This window comes from Ascidiella aspersa, chromosome 5 (genome assembly GCF_963924565.1).
Source record: "Ascidiella aspersa chromosome 5, kaAscAspe10.2, whole genome shotgun sequence".
Taxonomy (NCBI): Eukaryota; Metazoa; Chordata; class Ascidiacea; order Phlebobranchia; family Ascidiidae; genus Ascidiella; species Ascidiella aspersa.
The window spans coordinates 21119861-21147859 of record NC_139451.1 but is presented as its reverse complement, the minus strand read 5'-3'; the positions used below and the strand labels follow the sequence as shown (position 1 = coordinate 21147859).

At 37.7% G+C, this 27999-nt stretch overlaps 3 protein-coding genes across 3 annotated transcripts; 2 read left to right on the top strand and 1 right to left on the bottom strand.

Annotated features, from left to right (window-relative positions):
* Window positions 1-77: 77 nt before the first annotated feature.
* LOC146145358 (MKI67 FHA domain-interacting nucleolar phosphoprotein-like) lies at window positions 78-2742 on the top strand. The gene is made up of 7 exons (XM_083390041.1): window positions 78-260; window positions 1009-1155; window positions 1335-1443; window positions 1540-1667; window positions 1954-2043; window positions 2117-2207; window positions 2294-2742. The coding sequence occupies exons 1-7, from the start codon at window positions 153-155 to the stop codon at window positions 2662-2664; spliced, it is 1044 nt and encodes a 347-aa protein (XP_083246167.1). The 5' UTR covers window positions 78-152; the 3' UTR covers window positions 2665-2742.
* A 1722-nt stretch (window positions 2743-4464) lies between these two features.
* LOC146145357 (protein O-glucosyltransferase 2-like) lies at window positions 4465-13931 on the top strand. Its single transcript, XM_083390191.1, has 10 exons — window positions 4465-4635; window positions 6075-6283; window positions 6560-6759; window positions 7394-7471; window positions 9611-9777; window positions 10526-10763; window positions 11538-11747; window positions 13043-13132; window positions 13489-13614; window positions 13814-13931. Exons 1-10 carry the CDS (start codon window positions 4466-4468, stop codon window positions 13829-13831), a joined length of 1506 nt encoding a protein of 501 aa, XP_083246317.1. The 5' UTR covers window position 4465; the 3' UTR covers window positions 13832-13931.
* A 675-nt stretch (window positions 13932-14606) lies between these two features.
* On the bottom strand, window positions 14607-27129 carry LOC146145356 (4-aminobutyrate aminotransferase, mitochondrial-like). The gene is made up of 11 exons (XM_083390190.1): window positions 26076-27129; window positions 24829-24926; window positions 21883-21912; window positions 21627-21744; window positions 21177-21226; window positions 19946-20191; window positions 19152-19346; window positions 17798-17950; window positions 17025-17192; window positions 16024-16282; window positions 14607-15533 (listed from the first exon to the last, which is right to left on the bottom strand). Exons 1-11 carry the CDS (start codon window positions 26146-26148, stop codon window positions 15406-15408), a joined length of 1518 nt encoding a protein of 505 aa, XP_083246316.1. The 5' UTR covers window positions 26149-27129; the 3' UTR covers window positions 14607-15405.
* Between the last annotated feature and the right edge of the window lie 870 nt (window positions 27130-27999).

Below are 27999 nucleotides of genomic sequence, written 5' to 3'. Positions count from 1 at the left end.
AAAAATAAAAATGGTCACAGAACAACGTGTGAGATAAAATCCAATGAGTGAAAGCGCTGTTAGAAATTGTAGGCTTTCTCAAGGAAACGTTGTCCAAAAGGAATTTGTTAAAATTGTTTTGAGTTGTTTTACATTGCGAACTTTCGTGCAATATGACGGACCCCAATACGGGCAAAAGTAAGAAAAACTTGGAATTTATAGCGCTCGATCAAACACAGCAAACTGAGCTGTCGAAAAAGTTCAAGAAATTAAAGAAAAAGGTGAGTTTTTTTACTCAGCAGCCCAGGTGAATTAGATATAAATATACAGTTGCACAAACAAACGTGCGACAAATTGAAGTAAAAATATAAATGTATGACCAAGAAAAACATATATAAGACAGTTTTTTTGTTGTTTATATTAGTCATACTCATTCTTTTTTGGCGCGGTTGTAGAATCCCACCACAGCGCACATTATTTGGATCGGTAGGTCAAGTATAATTATTAATTAATAAATTTTATAATACTTAACACACCCAAATGCCCAAACTCCACCCTAACCCAAATTTTGTGCGTTGATTTAAAAATTGTTTCAACGCTGTGGTAGTATTTTATAAACCAGCGTCCTATTTGTATTGTAACATGGCAATATTTTTGCCTAATGTTGTCACTGGTATAAAAAGAAAAATAAAAGTTCTTGGGCAGGAATACACTGGCATGCACCCAGTCTGTATTCTGTGTCAGGTAGGGTTCTTCTTTTTCCCGGATAATTAGTGTGCACACCTGAATTAGTAAATTGCACACCTAATTTAAAAAAAAAAGCTGAATTGTGGAGGATTATCATTAGGTGTGCATAAAACTGTAATTGCACACCTCAAAATTAGGTTTTTACCTTAAGATCTCTGCGTTAAGTAGGGGCCATGAAATGCAGACTGGGAAGGCACTCGAATGCAATTGGGTGTGATTGGGTCAGTTGTTGGTAACATTTTTAGACATCTTTAACCAAGATAGTTATACTTTTTGTCATAGAAACGAATTCCTGATGCGTTTGATTCTACTGATCGTGGAGTTGTGTTCATAAAGCATTTGCCCCATGGATTCTTCGAACCACAAATGAAAAGATACTTTGAACAATTTGGAACAGTTACCCGACTGAGATTGTCAAGAAGCAAAAAGGTAAACACAAATATTCATACCGCTGTTACTTTTAGTGTAAATAGTAAACAGTCATATTTAAAACAGATTTGTTGAAATTTGCACTTGGTATACAATTAATTTATTTACTATTTATAAATAATTTGTTTAAATCTTTAATGTTTTGAGTAAATACATATTTTACACCTTTTGTTTTACAGACTGGACGGTCAAAAGGCTATGCTTACATTGAATTTGAATGTGAAGCTGTGGCCAAGGTAGTGGCTGAAACAATGAACAATTATTTGATGTTTGAACACTGCCTGAAATGTAAGTTATAGTGCTCTCTGTTACCATAATTTGATCCACTGCACTGAATATTTACCACTCTTAAGTTTAAATGTATTTGTAAAATTTTATTTTCAGGTGAACTGTTGCCAAAAGATAAAGTCCATCTTGACACATTCAAGGGTTGTAACAGAATATTCACCAAACCATGTACGCGGAAAACTGCAATAAGGAAATTCAACAATCAAAGTCAAGACCCCAAAAAAGTAAGTGACCAGTTTAACTTTACTTCTAATTGTATACCACGAGTATAAACATTGTATAAAATACAAAAAAAAGTTATTTTTGTTCATAAAATTATTCTAAAACTAAAATATATATGCTTTATGTAAAAACTCGACAATTTGATATACCATCATGTGAAATAGGTATTTTTATGATACATCACTATTTTTACTTTTTACTTTATATTAGGTTGCTGGTAAGTGTGACCCAATTGGTGCTAAGGCATTGATTTAAATTTTTTTTTACCTTTATGTACTAAACTTGAAGGTTGCTAAGAGGGATGAAAAGAGAAAAAGGAAGATTGAAAAGTTGGGCCTCAAACTAAAAGAGCTTGGCGTGGACCTTGATTTGTCAAAGGTATTTTGTCAATCATCAAATTTTTGAATTTGTTTTAAGATTTACCCGCTGTTAACAACTCTCGTTTCTCTAGCTAACTGCAAAAGCTGATTGGAAACCACCTCCCAGAAAACTTGCAGCACAGGGATTGAACACAGATGATGCTCAGAAAGTTCAAGCAAAAGGTTTTTATTTTTTGACCAAAATTAACCAAAATTTACTGAGGTGTTTCCTTAACAAAAATAACCTATTTTTCCATTTTTATATTTAGTTTCCAAAGATGAGCTCCCAGTAATGGATGTCAGTGCCGAAATGATAATTGACGAAGAGGACGAAGAAGTTAACTTTAAAACACCTCCACAGTCAGTTAAGATAAAGAAGAGGTCGTTACGTCGATGTGATGACCAAGATGATTCCACGGTGCCCAAAATCGATCTTGAAATGGTTAGTGCAACAGAGGAAGCTAATACATGCGATGAAATTTCGAAATCCACTGATGCCAAAGAAGTGACAAAGAAACCGGTAAAGTGCACACCAAAATCGAAGAAGAAATCTTCCATGAAACTCTCAAGATCGGTGAAAAAGCCTTCCAAACGGGACTTACTCAAAACCAAACGTTTGTTATTAAATAAAACTCTTTAAAGTGCGATTTCATATTTGTCCTCTGGAAATGTCGTTGAAAGAAAGCTTTTTTAAAATAAGTAATGGACACATCAGACAGTATACAGTGTGTTACACGTAGGGGTTTTCAGATGGTACGCGGGCGGCTTCCTGTTTATGATTACCTTTAAAGCAGTTATGCATGTGTTTTACCAGTCCAAAGTTTTTTAAATTAAATTGGTCTATAATCGCGTATTGTGGTGCTGCCAGTTTACGCAAGTTCAGTGTTGATACGTTTGTATGAAAGTTAGCGAAAAATAGGCGCTGAAACCAGGTGAACGCAAAGATAGGAAAAAGGCCTTGGAAAATGTTAGGAACACTACTTCAATTAAGGTTGCAGTGCTGAGTTATTGGAATCGAAACCCCCGGTTGTCTTTAAAGAGCCTTGCCACCGCTTTCCTGTTTTAGTAATATGCATACATTGTGATTAAGTATAAATAAAAAACAGTCGACTGCAGCAGAACATACAATCTTTCTATTAAATGCGTGACGAAACTCCTATTTAGTGAAGCCCTCTTTGAGGCTTTGACCTGAGGTGGTCATTATGTTAAATTTAGTTTTGATTTACTTCTGGCGAACTCCTCACGTAGAAAAAAGTAAATGTTCGATAGTATTCATAGGTACCGTGTATTGACTAGCTATGACGCAACGAAAAATAGAAACTGGTGTGGGTTTTAAGCACAATGATAGAATATTTATTGCAATTAAACAAACGAACGACAAACAGTACTTACGATACATACAATAATTACCTCCGTGTACGGAACGTAGCGATCTGACCCCAGCTAAGTGAACAGTGGAACTGCTAAATTAACGATTTACAACATTTCTTATATAGCCTACATCGGACAGATGTGAGTAATTACTAATTCGTTAGAAAACGCGACACAAAACACGACTTAGGAAATCGGCCATACGACCAACAAAATTGCAATACGCGACGGGAAATTAAAGTGACCACATGAGCGATTCAGCCGGCAGGCTGTTCATAGAATGGACAGAGTTGACGGGGTCACAGAGTTCCAAATAATCCACTACACTGGCAATACGTGGCTTTACCTGTTTCAAGGCGTTCAGGGCTTGTCGTAAACTAAAAGTTATTCGAGAAGTAAAGGCTAAAACTTTTAGGGAATTTCCCATTCTGGAATATATTGTAAACGTGTCAAAAAATAGTCGTTTCTTTAAACGCGACCAATGTTGTTAAGACGCGATAAAGACGTTTCACGTGCAGCGTACAGTACACAACACCCTCATTAGGCATTGGAATTTGGAATGCTGTTTGTCCAACGTATTTCACTGCTAAACGCTTGAAATATTTCCAAGCATTCCTTGCCGCCATTGGCGACTCATGGTGCAGCCTCGCGAAGCGTTGTAGCAAAGGTTTTGTAATACGATAATTAATCCCTTCGATACATTTGACTAGAATCCTACCACAACGTTAAATTAATTATTAAGCAATGCACAAAACGTGGGTTAGGGTGTCGGTTAGTGTTTGGGTGTGGGTAGGTCAAGTAATATTGTTTAACACTATTACTGGACTCACCCAAACCCAAACGCTAACCGGCACCCTAACCCTAATATGTTCGTTGTGGTAGGATTCTATGTTCGTTGTGGTAGGATTCTAGACGAGCGCCGTCGGAATTAATGTTGTTTTAGTTCAATTGTTTTGCTTTAGCGTTTGGAAGGCAGTTTGATCCTTTCGTTGTGTGTTGTTTCTGTGTGCACTACTGTAACTGGTGCTGCACGGTTTTATTAGTATTCCTTTTTTAATTTTGCAGACGTCATGTTTTGTTACCTGTCTTTGTTTTTTGCACTTATTTTTGTATTGGATTCAACTGGTGCTGCCCGATATGAACCTGCAAACACGCAAGTCTGGGGACCTGGACTGAGAAGTGCTGCCAACTTGCCTGTCAGATACTTCTACATCCAAGCATTTAATAAAAAGAACAGGCCGTAAGTGACCTCAAGACTTTAATATTGACACTACAAATTTATATTATATTTCGAATGCACATAGCAGCTGAAATGTACAATAGAAAATTAATTTAATGTTGTCTTACTTTCCTATCCCAGGATGGTATAAGATTGTCTCAAACTTGGACTACAAGATTATTGGAAATCATTCACACTACAATAGACTAAAAGTCATTAATGCTGCAAACAAGTCAATTCGAAATGACTTAAGTCCCAGTCAACTCATTAGTAAGCCAACTGTACAAGTCAAGTCTTTAAAACAATAACAAGTCAAGTCCAAATCATCAATTCAACTCCAAGTGAAGTCATTGATATAAAAAAATGTTAAACAAATAAAATTGGTAACTTGTCCTTTTAATATGAGCCCAATATCTCAACTAAAAAATAACAAAAACGCAACACATAACAAGCTAATTGTTTTACATGCTTAAATTAAAATAAATATCTAAAGTTTAGCAAAAAAGTTTAATGTAAACACTTAATTCCAATTGGATGCATTTAACGTAATGACTTAAGTCCAAGTCAAGTCATTTGTTTAAAAGAGTTGGGCCAACTTAACTCATTTCATCGAAATTGCTTCAGTCAAGTTAAGTCATTAGAAAATGTGATAAGCAAGGCATTGACTTTAACAACCCTGAAAAAACAACCGTTTAACATAAAAAGTTTTTCATAAATTAATAAATTAGTCACATTTATTGTTTATTGACCACTTATTTCTAATTAATCCATGTAACTGCAGGCAAAAAAGGTAATTGCTAATTATAAAGCAATATTCTATGGGCCATGGACAATTATGTCTGACTAATACCCTTTTGTCCTACTTACCTGTTTGTAGCAAAATCAAAATTTCCTTGCATCTATGAAACCGTTTTTTAATTTTAAACTTAACTTAAAAGCGGTTTACGTAAGTAAACATGATATAAATGCTGTTATGTATAAATTGTTTATGCGTTAACCAAGCTAATACTTCTAATATAGTGTAATAGATAAAATAGAAATTTTTTAAAAAAATAAGGTTTTAAAAACATTTTTTCTTGTTGTAATTACATTACTTATAAAGCCTAATACCTCCTCTTAATACACGGCCATGGACAATTATGTCTGACTAATACCCTTTTGTCCTACTTACCTGTTTGTAGCAAAATCAAAATTTCCTTGCATCTATGAAACCGTTTTTTAATTTTAAACTTAACTTAAAAGCGGTTTACGTAAGTAAACATGATATAAATGCTGTTATGTATAAATTGTTTATGCGTTAACCAAGCTAATACTTCTAATATAGTGTAATAGATAAAATAGAAATTTTTTAAAGAAATAAGGTTTTAAAAACATTTTTTCTTGTTGTAATTACATTACTTATAAAGCCTAATACCTCCTCTTAATACACACAAATTTAATTTTAATATTATATGGGAAAGGGTAAAAGAAGATCTTGGAGATGATGAGTTCAAAGTTGAGCTTTCAACACCAACAAGTAGCAGAGTTCGTTCATGGAAAACAGTTCTCAATTTGCATAACGGCACTTATATTGCGAGGTTCAGGCTCTACGATTTTGCAGATGACCTGATAATAACTGTAATGACAAGCCGGGGAAAGCATGTAGGAAACTCACCTTACAAAATTGAAGGTTAAATCTTTTTTAAATAAATGTAATTGCGAATTGTGTCTTTAAGTAATGTTTTACATTTTTTTTACAAATCCCATGTATAGAATTTACTTTGTAAAATACATATTTTAAAAAACTGTATAACAAGAAATAATGTTATTTTGCTGTGTTTATAAGTGAAAAACAACACTCCTGAGTGAAGTTTATTTATCACACTATTACTGAGAGCAAGTCTCAAGAAATTGTCATTAAATGTGATCTAAATAGAACATTTTTAACATATTTTACGTGATGCAGAGGTTTATGGCGATGAGTGTGTTTGTCCGATTCGGCGAAGTCAGTGGATGAAGGCCCTCCAGTGTCCATCTTCTTTCAAGCAAATGGAACTAGATTTTGAACCGTTCAAGACCATTAATCTTACGAACTTAAGGGAAAGGATGTTGGAACGATTTTCCAAACACCATTCCATTTGCCATTATGCAATAAAAAAGAATGAGGTAAAGATTTCTTGATATGCTCATTAATATTACATAATGCATGCTTCAATATTAACCAACAACGATCTGCTATAGTCAAATATCGCAACAATACTGCTGCAAACCTTTAGCTTCTTCGATATGTGATCCACTTAATATCTCTCTTCTTGATGACAATAGATTGGTTTTTTTAAGCATTTGAGCTTTTGTTAAGCAATTAAAGCAATTAAGTGCAGCCATTTGTAATTCTGTTGGTTTTAAAGGAAAAATGTATGTTTTAGTGAAAATATATCAACCCAAAACGTGGTTGGTATTATATCACATAAAGCAAGCATATCTGTTATTTGTTCTTTTGAGTTTGGTTTTTAATAGCCTTTCTATCCGGAATTTTCACTTTATAATAAACTCTTATAGCTACAGTATACAAAATGCATTCATGACTTTAGGTTATTTTATGAAAAATGATCCCTTAATAGCAGTAGACCACCTTTCACTGAAAGAAAGTTGATATCTACTCATCTTTTTGCATTTATTTATTTAAAAAGATCCTGAAGTTAGTGTAAGTCTGCAAATTTGCCTTACTAAAACCTTTTATACACTGCTTACTAGAACCACAACCGTTTTATGTCAATGACACTTTGCTTGTCAATTGCAGGTATATCGTGAGTGTCACGGCAGCATTACTGACTTCAAAATGTTTGTTGATGCACCTCTTCTCAACCTGGCACGGAAGGCAAGTTGCTTTATATTGTATTATATATAAGGACTTTTGTCGTTTTTCGTGTATCTCTTAAGCTTGGAGTTCCCACATTTGCGAATGAGTAATGGAATAATGCATTATATATGCGTTTTAGGTAGCATCTTAAGCATTATTAAATAAAATCATATGCAAGTTTTGGAACTAAGTCTGTGATTATTTTGTGTAAGATATGATTAATATTTTTGTAATGTTGATGATGTGACTCTTTTAGACACAGATCAGTGCAATAAATGAAATTTTAAAATAAACGTTTGTCCACTGCAAGTTAGTTTTTTTTTTGCATTTCCGTAAACATTTTTGAAATACATACACCTTTTGAAAACGAAAAATGCCTTTAATGGTAATTTGAAGAAATTGCTAAACAGTAGTATAACTAGTAGCCATGGTGAGTTGCTAATGGAAGGCCAACTGGTCAGATACCATTGCTTACTTTTACCACAAAGAGCCCAGGCTATCACCCCGTTTGGTTTCTCGCGCACATAACTTTGTCACGCTAGATTTATTTTCAATGGTGCATACTAACAACATTGAACATATGCTATCCTAGACTAAGACGAATTAGTATTTACATTGGGAAATATGTAAAATGAATGTCATCACAATAACGAAGCTTCTAAAAATCTATTGAAAAGATTTATTTGCGTTGGAATCAGTAATACTCAGGAACTCAAAAAGAAAACCAAAAAGATATTTTACATCATACAAACCCAAACCCCTAAACATGAAGCAGCGTAGTTAATTGCAAGTCTCATTAAACTAATTTGCCTCGACCAATCAACCACACCGCTTCAATAAGTATTGTTGTAGACTGATTACAAATCCACCCAGTTTTGTTGGCTATTATGGGCAAGCCGGCAAATGCCGGCAAGCACAACCATTCACTGTATTGACTAGACAAGACTGGATATATTGATATAAGCTTTCGCATATATAAGTTGAAAGTTTGCATAAAAGAGGAAAGGCAACAGTAAAAAGCGGAAATGATTTATAACCCAGAGCTTTTTTGGCAGCCGGGAACTTTAACAATAACGCGTTCACACAGGTGAAATACTTTTATCTATTACGGAAATATGTGTCACGATATAACATTTATCACGTGTGAAACAGTCGAATGTTATGTTCTCAGAATGACAGCGAGTGTTTGGTAAAAGGCGTGAAAAAGTGACAAATCATAAATCGTAACATATTTGATAAATACACAATACAATAAATTCCAAATTATCCCCTAATTATTACTTATGACGCTACAGACACAACATGTAAAAGTTCCGTAAAAGCGGTTGAAGAGTCGCTCGCCAACCAAATTGCGGCCAATCAACATAGACCCAACGGAAGTAGATGTGTAATTGTGTTGGTCAAAGCCCCTGCAAAACAACAACTTTCATTTAATTTACGTGACATACACATATACCGTTTTTTAGAATTCTGTGACCGAAAATGCATCAAGCGCAAAAGCTTTGTTTCCATTGGCTTATATAACTCCACAGTTAACGCTATTTTATGATATTGTAAATTCAATACTTTTAACTCGTCTAATTAAGCGGCGCATGCATCTACATTAAACAGTGATCCGGTCAACGTACGCGGGGTGTGTTTTTCTGGCCGCCCTGCGTGGGTAAAGAACACAAACTCGCAATCACGCAAAATAACATTTCTTTAAGTATGCTCTATAGCAATATTCATATGAATAGATTGAAAACAGTGGATAAACTTTAATAAACTCTGGGTAGTGTTAGTAGCTGTTAATACATAGGCTACCGGCTTGTATCAATATGCTTTATCATATCGGTTGCCTCACATACTAGTTTTGTGAAAAAATACTGGTCAGTCATTCATCCAAATTTATTTTATGTCGTGTTCACCACCTTTCTGTTTCTCCATTAATGTTTTTTTTCGTTTTGGTGTGTTATAGTCAATGTGGATATTCTGCGCCCGGTTAGACGTTAGAGCCTTAAATATATATAATTTTCTTCATTTTTTTGTTAAATATGTTAGTATAAACTAAAACGATGTTCTTCCGATACTTATTTGTTTAATTATTTGTTTTCTGTTGTTAAAAATAAGTACCACAACAACTTCTTTTCAGTATTTCATTCTTCTTTACTGAATCAGGTCAAGTTGCCCGACATCGAGTTCTTCATAAACCTGGGCGACTGGCCGTTGGAGAAAACTCACCACGATCCACTGCCTATCGTATCGTGGTGCGGCTCGGACGATTCGCACGACATCATTCTGCCCACTTACGACCTCACCAACTCGGTCCTGGAAATGATGGGAAGGTAAGTAGGGCCCCTTTAAATAGAGAGAAAAATGCGAATTTTAACGTTGAACTTTTAGCATAGTTGCCAAAATCGCCACCCTCCTTCATCGCGTATGTACATTTTTTGTTTTTATTTTAAAGTTTTTACGAGTTGATGCTTGAATTGTTTTCGTTTTTTATTTGACTCCTGTTTTTTCTTGATTTTCTCGTCGTTGTGAGCAGATTCAAAAATGTTTATAATAACAAATTGTTTATAAGTGACGGCTTTATACGCTTGCCTAATACACAAATAGGTAACCCCCTATTTTCGTCTAAAACAGGGTTTATTGAACTTTTTTCCCGCGCACCCTTAATTTTTTTTGTCTCGCGTGAACCACAGTGGGCAAAAAAATTCAAAAATGACGTCACAGTACAAATAGACTTCATAAATCTACTGATATCGGTCCAAAAAGGTGTAAGTGAAATGTAGTCAAAATACCGTTTTACTTTTAATCAAACTGTTTTCTTTTTAAAAAAAACGATTACTTCTTAAATATACACTCATATTTCAAGTAGGCCTTTATGGTCCTCTTAAAACTATACCCCAGTTTAACGACCCCTTCTCTAAAATAAGCAATTTTTAACAAAATTTAAGGTTCGTTACTTATTTGCTCTCGTTATCTGCGTAGATCGCATTAATAACTTTAAAAGGAACGCGTCGAAATTTGCGACTCGCCCGACCCCGAAGCCGCGACAAAAAACACTTTGATACGCCCTGTCGTCTCCAGGGTCATGCTGGACGTCTTCTCGGTGCAGGCGAACACCGGGCCTAAGTGGTCGAAGAAGATCGACCGCGGCTTCTTTCGCGGGCGTGACAGTCGCCAGGAGCGCCTTGACCTGGCCGAGATTAGCCAACTGCACAAGGATTTGATTGAGGCCGGAATCACGCGTTACTTCTTTTTTAAGAAGGACGAGACAAAGTACGGCCCGACGGTCGAGCACCTCAACTTTTTCGACTTCTTCAAGGTAGGCTGTCGCTTTTGAACGGCGTTACGTGTCACTTTAGAATGTGGGTTGTGGGATAAGAATGTCCGATACTGTCACAAATTGCGTTATACCTATAAACCTACTTTTTAATCCCAGACATTGCGCTACTCATCTTTCATTGGCCATTGTGCCATTATATACCTATTGTGATTGTGACACATTATCGTGCGACCAGTTGACCTAAAGTAACCTGTTGTTTTGACGTAACTTTGTGGCGAAACGTTTGAACCAATTGGTTGTCAACCGATCCAGTAAATAAAACATACACCTTTCAGGTTAAGAAATTTAGTTACCTTAGGCTGTTGACCTATATTTTTTTTTTAATATCCAGGAGAGAAAATGTGTTAAATTACACATCATAGGTTCAAATTCGTATCTAATTTATATTGGATAGCCACAGAGACCAACCCAAGTATCGAACGAGTACCGATACTAGCACTAGGCATCGGGTATTGGTTCGGATCCGATATTATCGGACATCCCCAGATGTCAGCTTGAGTAGTTTTACTCTTAACAAATGTAGTATATAAATTTGACAACAGGATCCTTAGTCTAAAATGTTGTTAGATCGCTCCTATATAAATCTCCCAATATTAGTCTTGGAGTTTTATCTACAATTTCGCGACTTTTCTTTAGTCTTTTTGTCACTGTATATATTTATGGAAACCGTTGTCATTTGCAGAACTTTTTATTGTTACAAAAAGTAGAGGCTCTAAAGCCCCACCTTACCCCAAAATACAAATTTTCCTGCAGTACAAGTACCAGCTCAACATCGACGGCACCGTGGCCGCCTACCGCTTTCCCTTCCTCATGTTGGGCGACTCGCTCGTCTTCAAGCAGGACTCCGGCTACTACGAGCACTTCTACAAGGAGCTTCGGCCCAACGAGCATTACGTGCCGCTGAAGGCCGATATGTCTGACGTCATTGAGCGTTTAACGTGGGCAAGGATGGACGAGGACTCGGTGGGTATCAGAATGGGATCAATTGCGTTAATTCAGTTGAATTACAATTACAATGAAACATGTTCACACATATGTGTGTTAACATCTGAGATCTAGCCCTTCTGAAGCTGCTTTTTGACCAGCGACTACGGCTTACGTATCATTAGTACACCGAAAGCCATTGCAGACTCTACACCGAATCTGTCGATCAATGATGCAAGCAGGGCTTGCTAGAAAAACAACTAGCCTGCAGTGGGGTTTGAACTTACGACCTCCGGTCAAGCCGGGACCGTTGCTCTACCAACTGAGTTATACAGGCTCAGAGAGTAGCTCATCGAGAATAATCATACGCAATCTGTTAGTGCAAGCAACTTCATGTTGAAGGGGAGTCTGCAATGGGTTTCGGTATACTTCCTTAAATGTTTAAATTACATTACAATTCCAATAAAAGCTGCAATTAATTACATCAATTACAAATACAAATTACAATTGATCCAAATTCATAGGTAGTAGCCCCTAAACAAGTAGTAATGGTGAAGCCTTATGGAATACCAGTAAAATCAGCTAACCCGGAAACAGTTACGTTGCGGATCGTCTCACATTTTAGCGTTTACATTGCAAGATGTTATACTCACGATTGTAAAACAAACATCGTGATTTTTATCAAGTAAATTTTGGGGTTGTGTCGATGGTTTGCATCAAAAGTGGTAATGGTAAACATAATCCGATCTAAATAGAATATTAAAGCCCATACAGAAGTAGGTATCATTTTGAACGTTTCATATAAAGATTATTGGGCTTTGGTTTTTTTATTACGTCTAACTACAACCCCAACCATTATGTTCCATAATCCATTCTGTTTTTGTTTTTTGAAACAAATGCTGCGATTTGGGGAACAAAATAATTTGCCATGCTAGGGTTAACCTTACCAGCTACAAAACTTATTATGCGATCGTCAGGTTCAACGACACTGGGTCGCAAGATTTAAACAATTTGGGGACTTTCCTAGTTTGTCATAACCTAGGTACCAGTTCGTCACTTAATGTATTCTGTTCGTATGTGTGACGATTTTTTTAAGTACATAGGGGTGTCGTATAATTCATTCACTCACAATACACGGTACACGGTTGGAAAATCCGCCGCTCTGCTTAAGAGCACGTAAGAAAGCAGGGCTTCTTTCTTTGTTTTCGTATTTTATTTGACTTAACATACGCAGGGCTTCTTTCTTTGTTTTCGTATTTTATTTGACTTAACATACGCAGGGCTTCTTTCTTTGTTTTCGTATTTTATTTGACTTAACATACGCATTTATTTAGGCAAGAAGGATCCAGCAGGCAGGCACGAAGAAAGCAAGAGAACTACTTACGCCGGCCAACGTGCTCTGTTACCACGTCATGATGTTTCAGGTACAGATCCAAAAAGTGTTTGACCGCAATTGCAACGCCTAGTAACAATTTTCAATACGTTTTTTTTAACCTTACCGGTTTTAAATTTTCTTTTTACTCAAAAGTTAACAGTTAAAATTTGAAAAAAATTATTTCGGTTAAAAGTATTTGGCTTTGTATTGTAACCATTATTAGGGAAAGGCCAAAATCCATGTTAAAAAATCTCCATTTTTATGGTCATTCACAATGCTTCATTAATTCCTATCGATTAGGTTTGTGGCAAGATCTTGCCTGTAAAATTTAAGCCGTTTCGTACTTAAAGAAAACTATTTGTTACCCACCCGGACAAAGGAGTAAACCTTTCGGACTTTTTGTAGAAATATGCCTCAAGGCAAAAAGGAAAGGTCACCATACTTGACACAATGGAGAAGCTTCACCAGCCAAAGGACAACTGTCGGTGCCGCAAACAAAAAAAGAAATCCACTAACACGAAAAAACCAAAGGTAAAGTGTTGGTAGAATGTGTATTTTGTATCCTATTTCCCAAAATCAGATGTTTTTCGTACAGCCATTGGCACAAATTTTAAAGACGACCGTAATTTATATAGCATTTTTTATGTATTTCCGTATTAGAACTAGCAGCATTGTATGTTCCAAAATCTTTACAGCGATAACTTTCAAATTTTTTGTGTTGTTATTGCAGGATAAGGATGAACTTTAATTCTTCATTGAGGATCATGTGCACTTTTTCTTTTCAAGATCAAATGTCTTTGTTCTAACAATCATATGCAGTCACCCGTAATACACATTACACAACCCTATATTTCTCTAAAAGTTTTTTTAAGTTTTGTATTTTCTATTCAAGAGCAGCCTAACTATTCCAAATAGACGATGCTAAATCTTTGACTAAAACGCTCGTTTCCTCGAAAACAAACAAACACAAAATGCAACATCGCTCGTTAAGATTTTTTTATTTTTTGCCTTTAAAATGACTTTACTTGGAATGGACTAAAACGTAGCGTCTCGAATATGTCAAACGGTTCTTGAAGTTCAACCATTATCATCTCAAAAAGTCGAACGTAGGATTTAATGTAATGTGCTCAGCAGGAAAATCGATAACACCGGTGTGAAGTCGATAAATTATGTCAGATTGGAGTTCTGGGACAGGTAACAATACTATCACATTCTGGTGAGAAACCCTAATCTAGCTTTTCGGAATAAAAATAGTTAGAAGTCAAATAAAAAAGGCAATTTGAAATGTTGTATTAAGTTGATGTTCGTTTAATCTGAAGTTGGGGCTACCATATGTCATTATTTTATTGGAGGTCACTGAAAAATGATCTAATGTTCTACTTTTTTTAATTCTGCATTTCAAGCACTGCTCTAAACGTAAAACTTTTAAGCTGAAGAAATACTGCACTTTTGTAAGTCGCTATACAACCTATACTAGCGCTAAATTGCTGAAAAATCCCCACAAATTTATACGCTCGTTTACATACAGTTACAAAGTTGTGTTGTTATAGCGAATACGAAAACTCAACACAATCTTTAGCGAAATTACGACTGGAAAGTAAAAGCGTTCACAGCAAATAGCGGGACGTCGATTAGTCAGAGGACACGACAGAAATACAGCAGAGGAGTAGCAACGGGTTTAGCATCAAATATACGGAAAAGGATTCTTTGCAGGAACGCCGGAGAAGGGGGGGCGCAGGGTGGGGGGAAGTGCCCTTTTCATGAAAAATGATATATTGCTTTCACAACGTTAAATATTATGCGACGGAAATGAACATGGTTGACATTAGTTAAAACATTTTTGATACCATTTTAAGCCAATCTAGAGGGCGTGGCCGCAAAAATTTTTCCGGGGGAGTACCCCTGGACCCCCAATATTTCGGCTCGCCTACGGTCTATGTTGCCCTTACCAAAAAAGTCGCCCTCCCTTGCCCTGAAATCGCTCCGGCGTCTCTGATTCTTTGCACATTTTATCGCATTCGAAAAACTTTAATTACTAACAGGTTAGTGTATCGCACAAAAAGCGTGAGGAATTTGGGTTTTGATTTATGGTGTTGCACCATTGCAGAATCGTGTTTTTTAAAGCATACATCACTTATGAGAATGCAACTGCGTTTAACGCTTGGCAGCGTGACCTAAATGTAGGAACAACAGACAAATTGGAAAGAATAAATTGAACAAGCAATATAAGATTAAATTGCCAAACAAGCAACTACGATAACAACAGAATCACCACCGAAACACACAAGCTTGTTTTCATTTTTTGTTTGTTTTCACAACGCTTCAGCCCCTCTTGAGCTCGTAAATGCTCTGATCGAACGCGTCCAGCACAATGTCGGCATGACTCGGTGTGAAGTATAGACAGGGTCGGAAGCGGATGGTATCCACGCCGCAACCGCCTAGCAGAATACCTGTAGACAAAAGAAAAACTGTTTCAGGGCGCTGACGTTTTTTTGCGAAACAATTGGATACAACTGTAATATACACGTTCGAACTGTTAGATTTCCACACGATGCTAGGTATTTCAGTTTGCCGTTTTTTGAGTCGTTATGTTCAGTTTTCTTGATATTAAAGTCCAGAAGAAGCTTTGGAACTAGCTTGCACAAACATGTCGACTGTTGCTAACATTCATAGCGTTTTAGCCTATCATGCTATACTTTAAACTAAAGCGTAATTTCTAAGAACATCGAATTATTGCTATACGTTTCACTTAAATTGACGTAAGGGCAAGTTTGATTTCTTGCAATGTTCTTGTTGTAAATGAAAAACTATTTAGCAGTGTTAATGCTAAACATAAGCGACCAAGGAACATATTTGTACATTTATTCTACGTCACTGAGTGGAACGGATAATATTGGTAGATTTAGATCGTGGTCAGCAGTTTAAGTGGAAAGCACAAACCTTTCTGCAGCAGCTTCTTGTTCAGTTTGTCTCTCATGCCTTCACCGAGCACACTAACAGCACTGAAAGTTCCAAGGCCCCTTGAAGCGTAAAGCACCCCGGGGTGGGACTTCTCAAGGGCTTGTAGGCCACCGATCAGGTGCTTTCCAGTCTCTGCCGCTTTGGACATGAGGTCCTCTCTGTGCACGATTTCGACACTCTTTTCCAACATCATCAGTTTTACCGGATCGCCCATCCAAGTGTTGTAAATGCGGTAACCCTAAAAAATAGTTTAAAGTCACTGCTGGCGGATTGGTTGTAATGGTGAACTATGCCTTTAATAACGCATACGTTACTGTTTTTTAACTTTTTAACTTGACCTCGCAACTTCAACTTATGTTATCCACCAATGATTCAGTGAAGTCAATTCGTACATCAATTATGCAAAATACTGTTAGTCATTTTGGTTGACTAAAGTGAAGGGATTAATCGTATTGAGTTTGAAAAATTAGCATCAAATCAACGTAGCCTAATTTGTTTACTTAGAACAACGATCGGCATTTTTCAACGTTTTGTGGAAGGCGTAAACTTAGTCGAGATTGTTGTGTTTGCGGTTTGCTTCACTGCAATGTCCTGGCGGTGTCTTTGTTAAAATCATTGTTGTTCTCTTGCTTGCAAGTTTAGGCTTTATTTCAGGTTATGTCCGTTACAAACGCAAAACCGTTTCTGTTTCTTCAGTGTTATTTCGCCGTTTGACCGCCAACCGCTTCTGTTTACTATTTGCAATTTGCCATTGCTGCATGAATAACTATATCAATAAGACAGTTTTTAGAGAAAATCAGAACTATAAACAAAGTTTATAATGATGCACGACTCTGTCATTGCTAAATTCACTTGGAATTTTGTTGCCATCAAAACTCATGTCCCTTTTTTATGTAACTCCTTGTGACCCGTTTCAGTCAGAATAATCTGCACGCCGGCCGCTAGCGTTGCAAGTCGAAAATCCAGAACGTGCTTCTTACCGTGTCCCAGCGCATTTGGTCGCCGAAGTAGTAACCGCCGGTGGACATCTTCTTGGCAAAGGTGACCACATCCGGGGGATTTTCCAGGCCCCAGTGCTCGTGCGCCCACCAGCGGCCGGTCACCGCCATGCCGGTTTGGACCTCGTCGCAAATAAACGCGATCCCTTGCTGCGAACATGCGCCAGATTAATTTCGCAAAGGTTAAAGTTTTTTAGACCCTGGGGTCGCAAACAAACCGCTTTAATGTTGAAAAGTGGATGTAGTTTTAGCCAAGCTCGAATAAGGCATGGCAGTAAACAGTATGCGAACAGTATACAACAAACAGTATTCAAAAAGTATGCGACAAACCAGGCTTAAACGATTAGATGAATCTATAGTTGTCTAATTAAAAGAATTAGTGCAAAATACGATTAATTTTAATTCTAATCTAAATACTTAATTGCGTGTATGCTCTTTTTCTAGATTACTCTAATTTTGTGTTTTAATGCTATTTGGTCTAACGGCATTAGTCTTTGAGTCATAACGAAAAATTTAAGTCAAGAGTATTTTGCCGGAAGACTTTTTGACAGTCTGCAAGTCATGGGCCAGGCTAAACAGCACCAATACTAGCACAGGAACATTCGTCTTTCACATTCTTATGGGAATCAATTTCACAGTTTTGTTCGATCATAGCTTATAGGCCTATACGTTTAGCGTAAGGTAAAACCACTTCGGGACGACGTCAGCCTTCCACAGTGCGAAACCAACCCGGACCCAAAGCAATGCAAACCTACCCGTTCGGCCATCTCCTTTAACTTGCGGAAGTAATCTGCAGAAGCGTGGAAGTCTCCGCCCTCGGCTTGCACTGGCTCGATAACGAGGCCGGCGACCGGTGCTTTGGTGCGCCACTGTTTAATCAAGTCCTCGGCTATTTCCAGGCACCGCGCCTATGTTGAAATGGCGTTTTATATGTATAGTTTCTTTGCTAAGTAACAAGAGTTGCTCATTTAATCATCCAGCACAGTGGTTCCCAACTGGGGTGCCGCGATCCTTTTTTTATGCCGAAGGGTGCCGATAGGTATTTGAGAATCTTTAAGAATCTGTTTTTTGCTCACCGCTTAGAACTTTTTGTGTAAAATTGGAGTAAAATAATTTCATTTATAACTTCCTACGCTGTGTAGAGTTGAGGTGTGTTGTTGCAGTTCAGTTGATTGTGACATAGGTCTACTAGTAATTTTCCTACGGAGAAATCTTGTAGGGGTTCCGCAATCTATTTATTATTTATGAGGGGTGCCTTAAGCCATAAAAGGTTGAGAACCACTGATTCAGCATTTGTCGACTCATTTCAATGAGTGGTGACACGTCTTGGCGGATGGTAATTTTTGGCATCTTAAAAATCACTGTTCTACGCAGTATGATACTCATATGGTATTTTTTGTTTTAATTATAGATATGACCTTTGTACAATACGATAAAAGTCCCGAATCACATTACTCGTGTTGGGCACATTACATCCCTTATAACGAGTAGTTTTTCTTTAAAATTAAAAAACAAAATTTTGACGACAAAAAGGGAAACCCCGACTGAGCCAACTTTATTTGTGGCTTCCAAGCTTAGTTTCGTCTTTAAAACACTTATATTGTGGCCGGTAAGCAATAAACACCCCATTGGTACTTCGGATTGACATTAATATTATTAGCTAGGCCAAACCTTTTAAAATTGGGACAAACTCGCTCAAGTGAAGCGGATTTTAATTTCCACCCTAATGCCACAAACATCCCAACTAACTTAGAAACAATTTCACTGGTGAAATTACCACGCAAAGGCTTTGACAATGCCGGATTAACGATTAGGCTACTAAGGCCATAGCCTTGGGCCCTGAAAAAATTCGCCCCTTAATTTTTTAAGGCCAAATTATTCTAAGGCTGATAGGGGTACAGATCTAGTACCAGTACAGTACAGGTTTTGCTTAAAAACGAATGTCTGAGTCGAGTCAATATGTGCTTTGATTGAGTTTTTGTAGCTTGGCTGGCAAAATTATTCCCTTCTTTGGTAAACAGCCCCAGGCCTATATTACCCTTAATCCGGCCCTAGACTGTGGGCATTATTTTGATTAAAATTTAAATTCAAGAGAAAAAAGGCACCGACCTCTTCCTGCGCGTTGTCGCTCACGTGCTCCTCCAGCGGATACTTGAGCTTTGGAAAGGGTGCCATAGGCCAGTCGAAGCTGGGCACGTCCAGCTTGTGAATGGGTTTGCTGTGAGTGGTGCTTAAGGCGCCCATGGTGCGACCGTGAAAACTCCCCTCAAATGAAAGGATTGAAAGCTTCGGCGCTCCGGGTGCCTTTTAAGTATAAGGGCGAAGAATAATTGCGTTGTGTGAGTGGTTGCTGGTAAGCCAAATAATTAGGCTTCGTTTGTCTCCCTATGCGACAAGTTTATTATAAGATTTTTCAGGTGTTTTTTTGACAGTTCATTGTAACAGTTTAAGCTGATGGCAACACGCTTGATATTCTCAATCTGGTGTAGGGTTGGCCAGTAAACCAATGAGGGTTGATGAAACTTTAAAAACACTAAAATCTCTCTATATAATAGTTTGGATTATACTGGAGTAAATGATTGTAAACGAGACATAACTCAACTTAAAACTAAGTGAGCTTTTCAATATACTTTAGACTTTGTTGTCTAAGTCAAAATCAGTCATTTATAAGTTCTAGTCATTAATAGAGAAATTTATTTCGGCAATCCGGCATCCTGAGTTCTAACAAAAACACACAAAAAAGTACATAGCTTCCAGTCAATGTCGTCATTAAAGGGCAAGGAGACATTATTCATATTTTACATATTCAGTTTGCCATACGACAAGTTTAGTATAAAATAAAAACCCGAAAACCTAACCTTAAAGGCCAAACCAATAAAAAACTGACACCCACAAGTGGCTACCTGATTTTTCATGCACGAGTCGTAGGCGGGGTCATCGGGCGGTGGCAGCTCGACATCTCCGCGCTGCTTCTTCATGTACCAGAAGAAGACCGACTTGTAAGCGTTCTCGTTGGAACAACTGCCGCACGCCATGGTCACCACCTGGTCCAGGCCCGGTGGCGCCACCTTCAGGAGGCTGTTCTTGATCAGCTGGGGAAACCCCATCTCCGGGAACGTGCCCATCGCAGGGCGGTTGATCACCGACGACTGGCGACAAAATATGGGGTTCATAGTTCATAAACGCTTTTTTTTAAACTCGCGCCCCACCTTGTTTTAAAATCAGAAAACATAAAGCAGAACAGCAATTTATTACCAGGTAAGTTGCATTAATGCGAAGGATGCAACTGTTTTTTGAACACCAAATGTATATTTCGAGGATAAGTAGCGGGGAAATATCACTTCGCCTTAATGTTTAGTCATAATTCATACAGAGTTTGTCAATTTCTCGCGCCCCCCTTGTAAACCTTACACCCCACAAGGGGGTGCGCCTCCCAGTTTAAGGACCACTGCCGTATATGATTTTGGGAAAAGTGTTACGTGTTACAGCTAATATCCAAAATGATTTAAAATGTCTTTTAAGCGTTTTGGTAAAGAGGACACGGTTAACTTGGCTTTAAGTGCTGTATTGTAATATTTCTCGACAAGCAGACGCCTACAACCAATCGCTTCGGATTTCATAAAGAAACCATCATTTATAGAAATGTATTAATGTATTACTTTAAATAAATGATTTGATCACCAGGAAAAGTAATAAGGTCAATAAATGTCTGTTTAAAAACGGTGCGTGTGTTTTGGCAGCGTTACTCAAACTTCTGTCCATTTTTACTACGTTTTTGTCGTTTTAAGTAAATCTAAGCCCAAAGATGCTATGTATAAAGAAACCAGAAGTGTTTTGAAGAATAATTGTTTTATGTCGTCACGTTATGACGTATAACTTTGTGAGTCATCTTAAAAAATTTCACGACTTTCCCTAGCAAAATTCTTAAATCCGGATGTTTGTTACTCTGCGTGAGCTTATGCGTTCGAATATGTGGCGTATTTTTTTATGCGTTCGCTCATAGACAGCTAACAGTAAAGCAAAATCAAGATTAACAACAACCCCATCAACCCCTGACGACATGTTTTACCAGCTTTACAGCACAAGGGATTCTGTTAACATTAAGTAAGCCAATCAATCGTTTAGGTTTCTCACCTGAGCGTAATAGTTCCTGCTCAATTCCAGCAGCTCCGGATTATTATAACCTAAACAGCAAGTTGTTAGAACCGCCACCTAAGTCTGAATTTTCTGTCAAATGTTTTATCAATAATTTGACCGTGGCGTACAGTGTATAAAACAGAACCCTATAGCAAACACTAGACCGTTTTAAAGGTAAAGAAGTGTTCCTTTTCGGAAGCAGTTGTGCATGCAACGAATGTGCTTATGACGATGGGAAATTGTTATTTATGGTTTACGGAAATAGACTGTGCTATTCGTTGTAAACCAAGATTCTAACATGCTCAGCTTTACAAAAAGGACACGTGTTAAATTGTTTTATTTATTTATTTCGATTTCCATTTTAAATAGTTATTTTGCCATTTAAAGCACTTCTAGTTGAAAAAAGACCTTTGTAGAGGGCTGAAAGTGAAAATGTGCTTTACCTACCGAACGGTAAGGAAGAAATCTGTTGAAAGCAGTCAAGAAGCACATTGTCGTCGGCGTCCACCAAATAGTTGCCTTTGCTCTTCTCGAAGTTGCAAAAGAAAGCCAATGCACCGATATTCTGTATAAAATATTACAGGTATAAAACAAATTCTAGTCACCAGGCATGGGTGTTAAACAATATTGCAACCTCAGTTTAACGTGTTACAAATAGGGCTAGAGGTATACCCTCAAGATCTTACAAAAACAAATGAAGTACCTGGATTTTTTTGGTTTCTTCTGTCAACCTCTGAAATGTAAAGCAAAAAAATCAGTTTCTAATTTATAAACAAAAAGTTAAAACATTTACATGTATATGACTTTTGTCTACATTAAGACAGGTTTAAAAACGTTTGTATTGGGACAATTGGTTTAAACGATTCTTATTATGATTTGGATTTTTTATTTATTTATTTATTACAGAATTATAATGAGTTTACCTACCCTGGCCTAAATGATTTAAATTGTATTTAAGGTTTGTTTTTTAGGGGTAGGAATACTTTGACTTAGCTGAAAAGTTGCAACGTCGTTTTTCGGTAAAACATTTCCTTACTGGGCGTAGACGCAAGCCATCCAGCGTTTTGGCGCCTACAAGTGTACAGGATGTGGTTTGCTTTACGAACGATGTAAAAGAAAACTGTCTAGCCAAGCGTAACCGTTGGGCATTGATCGTTTTATCTCGCTTATTATTTTGTGCCTTGTGAGAAAACGAGTCAATTCACAAAACACAAAAGCGTCACCGGTTTGAACTGGTTTAGGTCACGAACAAGCGACGCTGTTACCGATATGCCGTTACCGCCGATTTGCTTGACTTGACTTTTTTTTAAAAAGCTGCTGTGTTTATTGCCTCAACTGGCTTTGAATAAATGCCGAGGTGCACCATAACAAGCTTTGACACAATCACAATACTTTAATGCTTATCTAAAGGCTTGAAAGGTTCACGTTAAAATGGTATCGTATTTTAAGGCCAACGACCAGTTATATATAGCTGGTTAGGTCGCAAAATAAAACATGACGAATAGGTGACCGCAGCATTATTTCCGGTTTGCCCATGGAGCCAAACATTTCTAATATGTGACAATAATAATATTTTTGTTTTGTTCACAATATCAATCACGACAAATAGTTTTCGTACACACGCCAGAGTTTTACTTTTCAACTTCAATGCTTATTTAGCGGCGTTAAGTTCATACCGCTGCCTTTTGTCGGGTTGAACTCGAACCTTTCTCTGAAAAGCTGCAACATTTATTTTGTTTAAAACGAGAGACGCTTGAACGGGCCATATTGCTTCGATAGGGTAACAACTTTTTGTTTAAGCAAAACCTTCAGGACACATTTGTTGTTTTACGCCCACATGTCTGCGTAGCGGTGTTTATTTAACACAAAAAGCTGTGCAAGCAGCCAATACAATTTTTATTATGATTTGAGATCCAATACTAAGCTATGACCATATTGTAGTTTAATTAATATGTACGTATAAGCTTGCAAACGTATTGGTTTCTTGAGTCAAATTTTCCATTACTGCTAAAGGAGGCGTGGTTAGTTTAAATGTTTTCTTATTTAAAAACATATATATCTTTCAAAGTTGGGATAGACTACAATTTGTGCCTAAAATGGACAGATTATATCACCTTACCTAGGCTTCAACACCCTATTTATTATTACCTATACCACCCTATTATCAGACGAACAGCGCTACTATTATGCTTACCATCGGTCATCGAGTATGGTCCGATATTTCGGACATCCCTATTTGCAGCACGGCACAGCGGCAGTCACTGCTGCAGCATTTACGCCTTGTGTAGAGCATTTGCAAACCGTCAGTGTTTATTTGCTCAGATCAGGGTTAAATTAGGGCGCGATTAGATTTTACACCACGATATTAAGGTTACATGGCGGAAACCGTGCTTGTGACCGCGGCCAACATTAAAGTGAACTCCTGATGTGAAATTTGCAATTCAGCGATCTACCTGGCGGAGCAAATACATTGCCTGGCGGAGCAAAGCATAAAGCACCATCAACTTGAAAATGTCATATTGGCACTAACATTCGTGTTTTAGTTTTAGGCCTTTGGGGTATGGGCGTTTGCGTAGCGGCTTTAGCAAAATAGAGATCAGAGCTGCACAAGTCTGTATCTGCTTTTAAAATATGGCTATATGTTATTGGTTTACTTCAAAAAATTAGTGGTCACCACGTCCAATGCCTTAGCCCTTCCCCAACGCCTGTTGTTATCTAATGAAGCAATGACATGTAGTCAATTGTCAATCTTCTTTGCCGCAAGCAAACAATCATGATGGAATTAGAAAGTAATTTCCTTTGAGACCCACTTAAGCGCTTGCGAGAAGTCGCATGTAATCGATCAACAGCTGTATCGATTCGCGCATGTTCGTGCACCTCGTTAATAATGCACCATTGTTTTCGCAACCATTGATTTTACATCGATTCAAGCTGCACAAAATTCACTCCCGACGGGGCAGTTGACAAGTCCACAAAAGTCATTACAGCGCCACAAAAATGCACGTCGATTTTAGGTGGAACCCCGTTGGAAATAAAAAGCAAGGTCTAAAATTTACTGGTCAGCTGAAAAAAAGCAGCCTTAATACCAATTTTTATTATGGTGATTTTTTCGCAACTGGAAAGCTATGCAATGAAAAGTTGCACAATTATTATTTTTAAATAGGCGTAAGATGTCAAATGCATGTTTGTTAATCGTGTTAATCGGGGATTCTAAATGTGAAGGTTGATCGAAAACGTTGCCGTAAAGCATTTGCGTTTAATTTGATAGCGAGCGTATGCAACGCTTAAGCGCGACGGGGCTTGCGGACTTTAGCTGTCAGGGAGATACGGCATCCTGGCCTCTGTAAAGTCGCTCTGTATTTTTATGCAAGATATAGGAACAATATAATAACTTTACTGAACAACTAATTATCATTTAACTTTACTTTTTGTGCATGGATCATTTTGAGGTATACATAGATACTAAAAAAACTACCTAAACAGTAGGCTTGTTTATTTTGCTGGTAATACGATATACCACATAAATTCGATGTTAACTAGTCTCCAGTCACGATAACGTTAGGCGGATAGGTCGGTCCATTGGGCCCGGAGTTTTGTGGCTTTATCGAAAGTATTACAGAAATATTCGAGGACAAAAGTTCTAGCCTACCTTAGTGTTGGGTCCCGGCATTTGTGTTTTCATGTTCGGCTGAATGTAGGTGTCAATGTCGGCCACTGCCGCCGCATTGGTGTGCTGGCGTCTGGCATCTGAAACAAACAAAACGCGCCCACAGTGTCAACATTGCACGGGACAATAGACTATTAACCTACACCGTCGATTGCCGCGTTTGCCGTGCCTGTTGAAGTTATGCAACACTAAGCGAGTCCCCAGTCAATTTTAAGCGCGGGCCTCGCGACAAAAACGTTGTGCGCGGTCACCCAACGAATGACACAAGAGCACACCGAAACTTCTGCTGTTGGTAATCTCAGAGCCGTGTATATTACTCACGTGTACTTGGGTATTTTAACTTCCCAGTGGGCCTTCACTTTTACAGCGGTCGCAATAACACTCGTGAAATAAAAATGCTGGCACATATATTTCGTATAATTTTACCGGGCCGAGATTGTGTGATATACCCCCTCTAAATCACCCCTTAAATGCAGACCTTTAAAATGCTGGCTCATATGTTTCCGGTTGATTTAACCGGGTATAGTTTATTCTACAAAGTTGCGTGATTTATTTGCGAAAAGCTGCCAGTCGAAATAGAGCGCAGGCCGTTTTCGAATAATCTTTGCAAACTGCCTATTACGATGAAGTCACCGGGTGAAATGCATGCCACTTTGCAGTGAAAAACAATTCGGCCTTCTTGACAAATTACCAAACGAGCGACCCACAAAAGCTATACTATGCAACTTATTTCGTTATTAAGGCCCAACGATAAGTAAGTCAAAGGCGCTGCAGTTCGGTCGCTCGAGGTCATGTATTTGAAAAAAAAATATGTATAAGTAACTTGTACAACCTGAATTATGTCAACATCGAAAATAACCCATCAGAATATTTCTACAGTAGTTTATCACTATACGGGTGTTTGCAAACTAAAAATCCTATAAATTTGGATAACACACGTGTTAATAGGTTAAAAAATATACCCTGTCCACATAAGGTTAAAAATCAGACTCTGTTTATGAGTTTTAGTTCAACGGAAATATAACATTAGTATAACCGTAAGGGCGTTCTTTATGACAAACATTTTGTTGTTTGATCGTTTATTGGCCTTTTATAACTGTTCATTTTTCGCAGAGAATCAAAATTGGCCGCAACAGATCTCACAACTGCATTTTCCCTATTGCCTGCGTGCTGCCTGGCTTTTGTAAGAAAAAACATAAACACAGACGCAGACAACAACAAACACTCACGTGACTTTAGGCTCGAAGACGCAGCTTTTCTGCCTTGCTGCAGGACCAGTTTCTTTAGGTGCTGTGAGGGCATTTTTACAGGTAGTGTAACAAGGCGAATGGACGAAGTGCGGCTCAGCTGGGTAGACAGCGCAGCAGCAGAAGTAGTTTGTTTTGCAGCGCGTTTGACGGCTCGCTATGGAACTGGAGCGCTTGGTTTATTACTTTAAAAGCCAAGTAGAAGAAGGCTTGAGCTACGGCTGGAGATCGAAGGGGTGCATACGTAAGACAAGCTGACGCAAAGTAAAAAAATGGGCGTGTACAGTATACGCGCAGGGATTGACATTAGTGCAATTCGCTAGAAATCCGCAATATGCCATTGAAGATGCCTAACTTTTTTATATTAATTATACAATTTGCTCGTTGTGCGTTTTATGCTTGCTTTGAAGGAAACCTGACAGGGCCGGAAACCACGCATAAATGAATGGGCGCCGGGACTACTGGTGGCATATGTTGAAACTTTAAGTTGGAGCACGGTTGATGTAGTTTATTATTTAAGTTGTCACTGTTCAACAACTAATTGTAATGTAATTTTGAGTCATACCTTGACCTTATAAGCAGGTTGGCAAAAAATTTAAAACTTTTAACACAATTTGTCGCTCAACAGTGTCAGCTGATTTCCAGATAAAAAACTAGACAAACACGGCTATTAACAAAGATTTTACTAAATTTTTACAAAAAAAATATGTTGTCAAAACTTCTCCGAGGAAGTGAACTTTTGAAAACTCATCTTAAAAACGTTTCCTACTGTAAAAATTATGGCACAGCAGTTCTTAAAATATTGCCATACGTAGGCCAAAGGCGCACGTTTATAAAGCTTAAGATTACCTACCGTAGTAATTAAGATCACCTACCGTAGTAGTACTAAAAGCTTACGAAGTCAAAAAAGTTAAATCAGACACAAGCGTCTCTAAAACAACGCCAAACATTTTTTGAAATCAACGGGCACTAGTTTAGCCCGCTCGTAGGCTACAAGCTTAAGAGCAGCTTTAGCAGACAACTCTTGGGGCTCATTTCTAGCCTTGCGCTCGGTCAGTGAAAACCGCCCGGCACCAGTTACAACGTGTTTGGCTCACTCGCCCAAACAACAAAGCGCTTGCTACGTCATCCCAGTTTTGGTCAACAGTCTGCAGCCAAGCTACTACTCCAGTTCAGCTATGGCGTGACTCACGATCTGCGGCTGCTTGGAGCTGAATCGAATGGCGCTTTAAAGAGATTTGTCATCGGAAATAACAACGAGGCTGGTAGAATACGAATTGGGCCAATGGTTGTATTGTAAATTGACAAAACAAAGTTTTATAAAAAATATGGAACGGTGGCAGCGGAATATGAAAGAGACAAAGCACTGGTCAAATTCACTATAATAGTTTGTCAAATTCAAGTTCTGGGCCATCTCTATACCGATTCACCTGGGTGTGAATTATACAGTAATATACAAACAAGAAACAGCGTAGAACTGAATCAATACATTTGCAGCATTATTTATAATGGATGCAAAGAGAACAAATACATATATGTATATTGTATGATCATTTCTTTCGTTGTAATTACGATCAAAATGTAGCAGTTTATCTAAAATGTTCCTACACATGATTAATGTTTTAATCAGCAGACGCCAGATTTACTTAAAAAATAACTTTGCATTGTATGTGGGAATATTTTCGTTATTGTCAGCTAACTGATTAGGTTGTATTAGTGTGGAAAAGATTAAAGTTGTTTATTTCTGCTAAAATTATAAACTATAAGTTACAACTAGAACACTTATATTAGGATTTAGCATCGTGAAATTTAATGGCGTTTTTACGTTTTGTACGCTTTTCTTTTCGTTAACAATTGATTTACTTTTATGTTATAGACATAAAGTCAATGATCGCTCGGACGGTTT

Bases quoted from the DNA above. Each gene is read 5' to 3' on its own strand.
- LOC146145358 (XM_083390041.1), top strand. From the start codon at position 153: ATGACGGACCCCAATACGGGCAAAAGTAAGAAAAACTTGGAATTTATA. The intron at 1,444-1,539 runs GTAAGTTATAGT...TTTTATTTTCAG, and splicing joins GTTTGAACACTGCCTGAAAT to GTGAACTGTTGCCAAAAGAT. The intron at 1,668-1,953 runs GTAAGTGACCAG...CTAAACTTGAAG, and splicing joins AAAGTCAAGACCCCAAAAAA to GTTGCTAAGAGGGATGAAAA.
- LOC146145357 (XM_083390191.1), top strand. From the start codon at position 4,466: ATGTTTTGTTACCTGTCTTTGTTTTTTGCACTTATTTTTGTATTGGAT. The intron at 9,778-10,525 runs GTAAGTAGGGCC...TGTCGTCTCCAG, and splicing joins GTCCTGGAAATGATGGGAAG to GGTCATGCTGGACGTCTTCT. The intron at 13,133-13,488 runs GTACAGATCCAA...GACTTTTTGTAG, and splicing joins ACCACGTCATGATGTTTCAG to AAATATGCCTCAAGGCAAAA.
- LOC146145356 (XM_083390190.1), bottom strand. From the start codon at position 26,148: ATGCCCTCACAGCACCTAAAGAAACTGGTCCTGCAGCAAGGCAGAAAA. The intron at 16,283-17,024 runs GTAAGAAGCACG...ACTATTTTTTAG, and splicing joins ACCAAATGCGCTGGGACACG to GGTTACCGCATTTACAACAC. The intron at 15,534-16,023 runs GTTTGTGCTTTC...TTTTGTCTACAG, and splicing joins CAAGAAGCTGCTGCAGAAAG to GTATTCTGCTAGGCGGTTGC.